Consider the following 12,321-nt stretch of genomic DNA (forward strand, 5'->3'; position numbering starts at 1 on the left):
TGACTTAAGAGGTGGTTGTATATTGCATTCCTGCAAAACATTGTTAGTGTGCAAAGTACAACATATATGATGATAAATATCATAGTGCATGAAAAATTCAATATGCATCCTACAACAACACGTGGTGCGTACATGATTAATCTTAACATAAAAAGGTTTTGCCATTTCAAAAAATCTTTGACTAATTCTTATTTGAGGAAACTTTTGAAGGAATCTTTCATAAAATTTTGTTTGAGTCATATCCAAATAGTGTTTGGCACGTGGCTCATGATTTCTAGATCCAATTCGCCTTCTAACAACATCTCTTGGTTAGGCGAAACCCTTGTGTTGTCATGCCAAAAAGTTTCAATTAATGTTCTTGGTGCATCAACAACAACCTTGTCTTTCTGTGGTAGTCTACCCGAGAACTCCCAAAGAGAATTATTGTTAGGATCTTCTATTTTCTCCTGCCTATCTAATGTTTTACGTAATGTTGTTCTACTTATGTTTAATGACTTACTTGTTTTGCTTATCAAACAATTTTTATTTTATTTTCTTGCTCATTATGGTTGATGTAATAACACGTCGAGTAACATTAGAATCTTTAGTACATGATTTTGAACCAATAGATTGATATGCATCAAATGGATTTCTCACAATAGTTCTTTCGCTATTACTTTCGGATGATGTTAGGCCTAGAATTTTCATTGTCTCTCTAAAATTCAAATTTTTAATCATTTCAACAATTAATTGGCATCTTGCAGTTTGATTTAAGTTTTCAAAATAGTTTTGCCATATTCTTTTAACCATTCTCCTACAATTTCGTTCATTCATTTTATCAGGCATTGGCTTCAAAATATTCTCATTGATGTTAATTAGATACTTTGGTTTCCTACGAATGATTCTAGGAGGTGTTAACATTGGTGCATTGCGTGCATTAGGTACATTCATCGTATCAAATAGAGTCGATGTATGTTCATCATTGTGTGCATTAGGTTCATACGATAAATCAAATGTTGTTGGTGCATTTTCATCGTTTGTTTGATTATTCATTGTGATCTCTTCTTCAATTGCATTATGTTCATTTGTTAAATCGAATTAAGATGTTGAGGATGATGTACCTTCTTGTCCCATTGTTCTTATGTCACGTAATTTCTGCATACACTGCCTTTGTCTTTCCTTTCCAATCTCTCATTGTTCCATAGTTCCTCTCTTGTTCTTTTCCATCGTTAATACCGGTTGTCCTAAATAGAATCATTTTACATATATATGTAAACACAAGTTCTTAAACAATCAAATAATCATAAAATTGAGCATTATCATTATTTTTTAAAATAAAAACTTTTAAACAATCACAATAACATTGACCAAACTAATAAGAACAACAATTCAATCATTTGAAATCATGCAAAACAAAAAATTCACTTACTTCTACATATAAAATTGTCACAGAAGCGTAGTAACAGTTGTAGTGGGGTCTTCAACGACCTCAAAAACTTATTTTGAGGTCGTTGAGGTTGTTGGGCAACTAAAAGTATGTCCAAGAACCACGTACGCGGTATGTTCAGTAACCCTGTGTGCGATTTTAGTCCCTAAAAATGTTCAACATAGCAACGTCCATATTCCTAGTACCTCGTACGCACTTTTAACTTATCAAAACCTCATACGTGTTACTTGTAGTAAAGAAATGTGAAGGAAAAGGGAGAGAGAGAGAGAGAGAGAGAGAGAGAGAGAGAGAGAGAGAGAGAGAGAGAGGAGAGGGAGAGAGGGGGAGAGAGAGAGGATAGAAAAGGGAGGGAGGAAGAGAAAGGGGGAGAAGGAGAGAGAGAGAGGAAGAGAGAGAGGAACTAAAATTAAGGACATTCCATTGTCTTTTGTTTTATAATATATTGGTAGGTGAACAGGTCAGATATTTTTTGGGCCATGTTTGAAGGGGATCTGATGGTTCAAAAGAAAGGAGTGATTGTGATAAAGGAGGTGGGAGATAAGATTATTATGTTCCAAGTGGTATATAACGAGATGGGTAAACAAAATATAGTGATGAAAGAGGTGGGAGGAGAAAGTATTGTGTTTCAGGTTGCAGGTTTCATGGAGAACGGAAGAGTAGAAGTGATAGTGGAGGAGGTAGGAGGGGAAAGCTTGAAAGTGTTTATGAATTTTCTCTACACAAGAAAAGTGGGTGATAATGAAATTTTTGCCAATTATAAACAACTTGCAAGGCTTGTAGCCAATTTTTAGATAAAGAAGTTGTTTACCAAGTTGAATTTGTGTATGGATGGGGTGTGGAGGAAGGGAGAGAGGGGGAGCATGCTAGTTTGCTATTTTTGTAAGCAGTATTGGTACTGCTTTTTTTTATTGTAATAACGGTTCATCTTGCCACCTTAGAACACCATATGACCCCTTAGGACATCATATGCTCCTAAAGGATCATGTGGTGTGCTAAGGGGTCACATGATGTCATTAGGTGTTATGTGGGGTCCTAAGGGAGGGGGAGAGAGAGAGAGAGGGGGGGGCAGATGAGAAAGTAAGGGAGATAAAGGGGGTAGGGAGAGAGAAAGAGTGGGGAGGCAGAGAAGAAGAGAGAGAGAGAGAGGGATGAGGAAGGGAGGAAGGGAAAGAGAGGGAGCATGCTGGTTTGTTATTTTTGTAAGCAATATTGGTACTACTTTTTATATTGTAATAATGATTCATCTTGCCACCTTACGACACCATAATGCCATCTTGCCATCTTGACCCCTTAGGACATCATATGCTCCTAAAGGGTCATGTGGTGTTATGTGGGGTCCTAAGAGAGAGAGAGAGAGAGAGAGAGAGAGAGAGAGAGAGAGAGAGAGAGACCCCTTAGGACACCACGTGACCCCTTATATCACTACATTAGGGTTATAAGGTGTCGTTAGGGGTCATATTGTGTCCTATGACCCCTTAGGACACCATATGGTGTTGTTATGGGTCGTATAGTATCTTTAGGGGTCATATGGTATCTTGTGACCCTTTAGGACACCATATGACCCCTTAGGTGTCGTTAGGGGTCATATTGTGTCCTATGACCCCTTAGGACACCATATGACCCCTTACAACACCATAAGGTGTCGTTATGGGATGTATATTGTCCTTAGGGGTCATATGGTATCTTGTGACCCCTTAGGACACCATATGTCCCCTTAGGCATCGTTATGGGTCATATTGTGTCATATGAACCCTTAGGTGTTGTTAGAGGTCATATTGTGTCCTAAGGGGTCATACAGTGTCCTATGACCCCTTATGACACCATATGACCCCTTAGGTGTCGTTATGGGTCATAATGTGTCCTTAGGGGTCATATTGTGTCCTACGACCCCTTAAGACACCATATGGTATCGTTATGGGTCGTATGGTGTTCTAAGGGGTCATATGGTGTCCTATGACCCCTTAAGACACCATATGACCCCTTAGGTGTCGAATTTTGTAAGTAGTATTGGCACTGCTTTTTTATATTGTAATAATGGTTCATCTTGCCACCTCAAGACACCGTATGACCCCTTAGGACATCATATGCTTCTAAAGGGTCATGTGGTGTTATGTGGGGTCCAGAGAGAGAGAGAGAGAGGAATAAAAAGGGGAGGGGGGGAGATGAGGGGAGAGGAAGAGATGTCACATGATGTCGTTAGGGGTCATGTGGGGTCCTAATTGAGCCACGCATGTGTTACAACACCATATGACCCCTTAAGATATCATACATGGTTTGAAGGGGTCATATGACATCATTGGGGGTCATGTAGGGTTATAATGGGGCTACACATGTGTGAGAACATCATATGACCCCTTAGGACATCATATGATCTTAAGGGATCATATGTGTGCTAAGGGACCTTACATGATGTCATTAGGTGTTATGTGGGGTCCTGAGAGAGAGAGAGAGAGAGAGAGAGAGAGAGAGAGAGAGAGAGAGAGAGAGAGAGAGAGAGAGAGAGTGTACAATAAAATATCAAAAGACAATATATATCAATATAAATGTACATGTACATACACATATACATATAATACACATAAAATATCAAAAGATAATACACACTTACATATGATATATATATATATATATATATATATATATATATATATATATATATATATATATATATATATATATATATATATATATATATATATATTATAAACATACATATATGTATACATACGTCATACACATTATATACATATACATACATATGTGTGTGTATATATATATACACATATTATATATACATACTATATATACATACAATATTTACATATATACATATTATACATATACATATATGTATGCACACACACACATTTTAAACATACACATTAATTTCTCTATGTTAGAGTATCACAAGAAGAACCACATACGTGGTATTTTCTCCTTAGAACCGCGTACGCGGTGCTTATTCAAAAGAAACCCCATTTCGGTTCTTATTCAAAAGGAACCCTGTACACGATTCTTATTCAAAATAAACCTCGTAGGCGCTCTTGTATGTTTGGGCTTGTGAATAGGCTTGGATGACAAAGTTGTGGTTTGGAAGTTTGATTTCCTTCAATTTCCCTCATTTTTGATGTGTTTTGTTTTATGAACTTGGTTTCTCGACTTTGTTATCATCGGGTTTACACTTCATCAAGTGGGTATTTTAAAAATTACCACCATATTTTCACCCATCTTCTAAGCTTTCTAACCATATAATTTTTTAAAAAATTTGAACAACAATAACATATCATTATTGAATTTGTTTTACCCGTGTCTCTATAGTTCTCAAAGACATACGTGTACCACTTTTTAAATAACTTCTAATCTACTTATCCAAATTTAAAAAACTTTATATATTATTGTAGTGCACTTGATTCTTTACAATTTAAAAAAAAAATACATTTTTCAATTTTTTGGTGCAAGTTATACTTTGCGCACGAACAAGTACCTGATTTTCAGGATGTGCTTGATTGGAAAAATCATTTAAAAAAAAAATACTCAACAAAAAATTACAAAAAAATACACAACTTCTAGTGCTCACTCTTAACTATCTTCCTGCCAAAGGATTTGTCAAAATACTAAATCTAACTATGACTTTTTTGATGCGCACGTCAGACACTATGTTATGATTTTTCAAGAAAAATCAGAGTTTGTTTTTCGTGCACGAAAGATTTGACCCCCTTAATCTTATCCAATTTTGAAAAAAAAAAGTAGTTTGGAAACTAGATTCAGAGTATTACAATCTTTGTTCTTTGAGTATCTTCATATCCTGAGTGGATGACTCTCAACTTTCTCCTCCAAGTCAGGTTTACTTGATTTCAAAAAAAAAGTGTCTACTTATACCCCATTTTTGCACACCATCTTGGTGCACTTACCCAGGATACAAAAAGTGATAATATGAATCCACCCCATAAAGAAGTAGCTCCTGTGTCAATCATGTACACTTGAAGACATAACACAATCTACTGCCTACAAACAAAATTTCTCCCCATAAGAAGAAAAAGATCTACTGATAATTACAGAATCCATTCTCATAAACTAGAGGAATTAGGAATCCAAATTGAAATGATTTGAACCTCTAAAAATTGCTCAAATGTCCTCATGTCAGAATGAAATGTTGTCAATCTATAAATTTGCAAAGATTAATTTAGAATAAGCTCTAAAGATGATGTAGATGGTGGTCTAATAATAACGTGGCTATCAACAAAGAGGAAATGTTTGTCCTCAAATAATCCTCCAAACAAAAATTATATGTCCGCAAGATGTGAATCCCAAGTAGCTGTGTCTGAAAGATGATGAGTGTGTTGACATATTCATTATTGTACCGTGCTATTTTGTTTAAATTGTTGTTGTTTGTCTATGTATTTGTTAAATAGGTTGTTTTGTAAATTTATTTCCATGAGTTTGTTCCATGGGAATTGTTATCATTTATGGGTAGTTATACCCTCATCGAATATAGTGGAGTATTCATTGGGATTATTTCTTAATTGATCGAGACTGATATGGTATAGAGCCTTGTGCCAAAGATTGTTGAAAAGTCTTGTGAGATCAACATTGCAGAGGTGAAGGAATAAACAACAACGATGGAGCTTATTATAGACAGGGCAAGTGTCATCCCTAATTGGTTTGAGGCGTTGGTTTATTCACATTAAAGCCAAGCTGATTAGCAATCAAGAGAGCAGAGATGGAGATGGGCACATAGGGTAGTCCCCAAGCATAGAAGAAATCATCGAGGTTGACGAAATTCAATAGAAGACATTTCTTCCATTTCCCACTGTGGGAAAGATCAAAACTAAAACATCAGCAAACCTAAGATTTTTGTTGGGTAGGACCGTAGGAGGTTATCTATGCGCATGTGTTAATTTTGTGATTAGAGTAGCTCTTCACCAACAGTCTACTCACAACATCATTCAAAAGATATGGGTTGCATCTACCATAGCCCGAATTTGATTGACAATATCCAATCGACGCGAGTAAGGTAGAACCCTCTGTTGTGAAAATTAAACACAAGCAATTCATGCATGTGCCTGCTATGGTATAGAAGCCACATTTTGGAGCTTCCTCGTTCCCTCTGCACACACTCCACCTGCGATGCCTCTAGATCTCGAGTCTTCTCATTCTTATTGCCTATGTCTAACTCTTTGAGAGGATTCCCCGAGTTGTCCAGAGTGTAACTGTTGTGATGAGGGCGGATCTGATGGCCACTAAGTTCTAGTTTGAGTGAACGCCCTTATCAGTGCTGCAATGCCACTAACATTCAGGCACGACATGGACAGTCTAGATTTAATGTCGAAATTTGCTCTGCACTTATTGATGGCTAAAGATGAGGGAGCTCTTGGAGATAGGTCTTGTTGAAGACAAGTGGAAATGCTATATTGAGCACAAACATGCTCATCACGAGATGTCACACCACCCCAACACTCTAAAACCTGTCTCTAGATCTACATAGGAAAATTACTATTTTGGGCATGTGAAATCTGCAATACTGCAGTTTTGAGTTATGTTTTCAAGCAGATACGAGGCAATTAAGATTGGCTTTATCTCATTATCTCTTTTCTTCACGCTATAATTGCAATAAAAAAGGTACAATTCTTAAAACTTTAAAAGGCAGCAATAGGTCATGTAGTTCACTTTTTTAATAGAGTCTATTGCCAAGATCATTTTTTTTTTGGTAGTTATAAATAAGAGAAATGCTTGAGACATTAATCTACAGATTTAATAATTTTGAAACAGTGATAGAGGTGTTTATTTTTCACTTGGTAGTGAAAACCAAACACAAGATCTATACCTAATTCTCATTCTCTATTAGATAGCCTTTTTTTCATTTCCGTCATAAAATTTTATTAAATGTACTAATTTTAATATTGTTTTGTTATGAAGTTAAACTCAAAATTTCAGCATGAATTATTGTAAGGTAAGTTTTGAAGCCATTTCAAATCAATTATATTTTTAAGACATTATTTTTATTCTTAAAGTATCCTCTCCTCTACAACGAATTGTTGATTTGAGTGATAAGAAACAAGATAAAATAGCATATATCTTGTTGGCATAAGGGGAGGAAGTTCTTCAAAATTCCTTCTTCTAGACTCTTATTGCTATGTTTGTAATTAAGTATTTCATAAATGAACCCAACCACATTGAAATTGATTGCCACTTCATACGAGAACATATTCAACAAAACAACATTCAACTCCAATTTTCCACTACTCACGAACAATGTGCCAACTGGTTCACCAAGCCTCTTGGACATGTGAAGTTTGATACTTTTCAAGATTCTCTAATTAGTACTTTAAAAAAATAAAGTAATAGCAAGAAAATGTTAGCATATTCATCATTGTCCCATAGCTAGTTTTTTAAAGTTATTATTTGTTAAATAGGTTGCTTTTAGATTGTTTTGTGAATCTATTTTTGCGAGTCTATTCCATGAGAATTGTTATCATTTATGGGGTATTAATACCCCTCATCAAATATAGTGGAGTATCAATTGGGATTATTTCTTAATTTATCTCTAATAGAATGTCTTGTTGCACTAAATCAATGGGGGCCATGGATGTAGTGATGCCAAGTTGATGAGGAACAAGAGAAGATATAGTCCTAGTGTAAGGAATAGGAACTGTGAGACAAGTTTCTGATCAATCAAAACATGCAAGTCTTATGATATATCAAAGTTCCTCTAAAGTATCATCATCAAAGAGTATACAGTCAGCATGTGCAAGGTGAATCAAACAATCTACAATAGGATACTCCAGGAATGGAGAGATGAGAATATCTATGGATCTCCCAAAGTCAAATCCAATGTGTGCAAGAACAATTAATGTTTGATACAACACACATATTGTTAGTATCAACAATAGAACACATAACTCCTACAACACAATCAATGATGACACTCCACACTGATCTACCCCTTGGTGTGGCAAACTTAGCTACAAGTCCATAAAGATAAGGCAAAAGATCAAACTATTTGAAATGTGCCAAGATGTCATTTTGCCAACACTCATGATTATCCTTTTTTTCTAAAATGACAATAGGTTGAACAAAAAAAACCCATTATACCTCAAATGAAAAAATAGAGACTAATAACCTTAGCGCATGTAAAGTAAGTCAAATAATGTTATTTCATGCAAACAGATTATTTCTAGATACCAAAACGTCGAGTAATTAACCAAAATGTGAAAACAAAAAAATAAAAATAAAATGTATTTGAAATGGGTTATAAAAAATGCATAAATTTGAAGAGCTCCTAAATACCTTTCCAACTTCACAAGAGTTGTGAAAATTGAAGATCATGGCTAAAAGTTGTGAGCTTAGAAGCAAAATATATTGATCTAACTTTGATTGAAAATAAAATGAACCAATAACATAATCTGAGAATGGGACCTATAGCCTTATAAAGTTCTCAAAACCAACTTTCTAATGATATCTTGTTTGCCTAATTTTGACATTGCATAACCAAGTTATGATTTATTTAAAAAAGAGATAAATTTAATCAGTCAATAGCTATCAAACATGACCATTCTAATTTAATTTGTGCAAAATTTACTCATTATATGCAAAAACTAATATTCACAAATTTTTTGATGCTAGTAACAAAAAGTTCAAAAATAATTTTTAATTCCAACAAACATGAAAAAGAAGATATAGTCCGGAGTAGGAACTATGAGACAAGCTTTTGATCAATCAAAACATGCAAGACCTATGATATATCAAAGTTCTTCTAAAGTATCATCATCAAAGAGTATACAATTAGCATGTGCAAGGGGAATCAAATAATCTACAAAAAGATCCTCGAGGAATGGAGAGATGAGAATATCTACGGATTTCTCAAACTCAAATTTAAATTGTGCGAGAACAATTAATGTTCGATACACCACACATTATTAGGATCAACATTAGAACAAATAACTCCTACAATGTGGTCAATGAAGACACTCCACACTCATCTACCCCTTGGTGTGGTCAGTTTAGATACAAATCCATAAAGACAAGGCAAAAAATCAAACTATTTAAGATGTGTCAAGCTGCTATTTTGCCAACACTCATAATTATCGTTTTTGTAAAATGACAATAGGATGAACAAAAAAACCATGATACCTCCTCAAATGAAAAAAAAGAGACTAATAACCTTAGTGCATGTAAAGTAAATCAAATGATGTTATTTCATGCAAACAAATTATTTCTAGATGCCAAACGTAAAGTAATTAAGTAAAATGTGAAAACAAAAAAAAATGAATAAAATTTAAATGAAACAAGTTGTAAAAATATTGCATAAGATTTGAAGAGCTCTTAAATACCTTTCCAACATCACAAGAGTTGTGAAAATTGAAGATCATGGCTAAAAGTTGTGAGCATAGAAGCAAAATATATTGATCTAGCTTTGATTGAAATTAAAATGAACCAACAATGAAATGCAAGGGACCTATAACCCTATAAAGTTCTTAGAACCAACTTTTTGATGATATCTTGTTTGCCTAATTTTGACATTGAATATCCAAGTTATGATTTATTTAAAAATGAGATAAATCTAATTAGTCAATAGCTAGCAAACACAACCCTTCTAATTTAATTTGTGCAAAATTTACTCATTATATACAAAAACTAATATCCACAAATTTTTTGATGCTACTAACAAAAAATTCAAAAAGAATTTTAAATTCCAACAAACAAGCAATTTAATAAAAAAATAAAAAAAAAACTCAACCTACAATGAGAACGGTCGTGCCATGCAATTTTAACAACATTTTTTGCTAGATTTGCTCACTATGTACAAACTCTAATGGATACCCAAAAGCTTTTTTGTGGCTGTGAACAAAACCCCAAAATTGATTTTCTCGAAAATATATCGAACAAAAGTTATTATCTGAAATTTTCTCGAATCTCTTAGAATTAAGATAGGAAGCTACGAATTTGGTGCACTAATACCATGAAAGAACTGATAGCTAGTTTCACAACTCCCAAAATTCACCTGTAATCAAAATGCCTATCACATCTATAAAGAAAAAGTCATCAATGTTGTGCAACCTTGAGAGATTGATATGTTTGTATTGATTACTACAACTACAATGAATGCTTATAAAAACATATGGATAAAACTCTAGATGAAATCCTAAGTGAGGATTAGATTAGATCTCAACAAGTATAAACCAGATATAAAGCACAAAATCAAATACCTTACGAGGTCCACGACATTAGAGGCTGTGATGCATCAAACTTCCATATGCATAAAATTAGTCATATGCATCGCCTTTTGTAATAGGACAAGACTACTCAGCAAGTAAATATAAACACAATTTAAGATAAGAGCGCCTTAGTTTCACCTAGTCACTCTTAAACCTTAAGAAAAGTGTATTTAAATGCTTTTCACATTTAAGTATGTCATATTTAGACTAAAAGCATTAATTTGAACTTAAAAGTGCCATTAAGATACAGAATTCAAATTAACATGTGGTTGAACATTAAGATAATCATCATAATGTTTGTTGTATAAAAACCTTTTGTATTAATAACCATAAGAATGTGCAGAAAATAAAATAAGCGATTGTTGTGAGAAGTTAGTCTATTATTGGTATGTGCACCATTTGTCCAACAATAATATTTCAAAAAGTGAAAAAAAATGTCTGAATCATTTTCTATGCAAATAGTAATCCTTTCATCGCATTACATAAAGTTTCATGACTACCCTCAATTTTTCAAGGATAAACTTGGATGCCTCCAATATAAGTTGCTTGAACAGAAGGGAAGTCTTCTGGGGCTGTGGCATTCCACGGATTCTTAGATAGAATAACAAAATCTGCCCATTTTCCAATAGAGAGTGACCCAATTTCATATTCCATAAAAGCAGCAAAGGCAGCTGAAATTGTATACCTGCAATCTCAGAGATCTATAGTAACCTGAGTATATGTAGGAGGAAAAAATAGCAAAGAGTATTTTATACTGAGAACATAGAAAAGAATTTACACTCAAAGACTGACATAACCTAGAACAAGGCAACGACAATTACATTCTGACTACATTATATAGTTATTTTTCAAATAATCTATCTATACAATCAGCTAGGAACAGCACATGGAGAAATAGAGGGTATATGAGCAGCAGTAGCAAAAATTCTGAAGTTCATTATAATTTTTCCAACCATTCCCATCCAAGATCATTGGGAAGTGATTCAAAATGTTATCTGGCAAGAAGAATCATTCTACGTGGGCATGAAATATGAAAAGATTTTGAGACTGAGAAGTTGACATTTTTTTTAAGATCTTTCAGCTTCCACTATGAATCTAGTGCTTTATTCGATGTTGCCATAGGTAAAATTCTTTACTGAAATATAATTATTTTTGCAATTGTTATCATTGATTTATTGTATGAAAAGAATCATTAAAATCAAGAAGCCTGCCTAGTGATGAGATGAGTATTTTCAGGGCTACATTTGTGACATGATGCTCTTTTATTATCTAATGCATGTAAACTAATATAGGTGAGACAACAGTCTTCCTTCTTCCTTCAAGAAAAACTACATTCTTTTCTCTTCATGGAAAAGTAATAGCAATTGGAAATAAATAACAGCATCAACTTATAAAGCAAAATGAGAGAGAGAAAATGAAGTTTCCTGAAAGCACAAAGACTTCCGTCACTTTCTCTGGGATGGGAAAACGATATCAAATGCAAAGTTTTGAATATCTGAAATCCTATCTACTCTTTTATGATAATAACTTACAAGAACAAGTACAAGGTACATCAGCACAAAGTCTGAAGTATATTGCAACTTTTAACACAGAACAACAAGAACAACACAAATCAATTTCTACTCTAATTTCTTTCAAGAACAAGTGTAGACACAAAATTTTACAGCTTCCCTTGATAAG

General features: G+C 34.1%; 1 protein-coding gene across 1 annotated transcript in view; it reads right to left on the minus strand.

Moving 5' to 3' along the window:
• Window positions 1-10,907: 10,907 nt before the first annotated feature.
• The window catches only part of LOC131077013 (protein LONG AFTER FAR-RED 3), a 219,276-nt gene continuing 217,862 nt past the window's right edge, over window positions 10,908-12,321 (minus strand). Inside the window, exon 15 of the mRNA XM_058014372.2 lies at window positions 10,908-11,326. Coding sequence (XP_057870355.2) covers window positions 11,152-11,326 — 175 coding nt within the window. The 3' untranslated portion in view covers window positions 10,908-11,151. The remainder of the gene's footprint in view (window positions 11,327-12,321) is intronic.

Source organism: Cryptomeria japonica, chromosome 10 (assembly GCF_030272615.1).
Source record: "Cryptomeria japonica chromosome 10, Sugi_1.0, whole genome shotgun sequence".
NCBI lineage: Eukaryota > Viridiplantae > Streptophyta > Pinopsida > Cupressales > Cupressaceae > Cryptomeria > Cryptomeria japonica.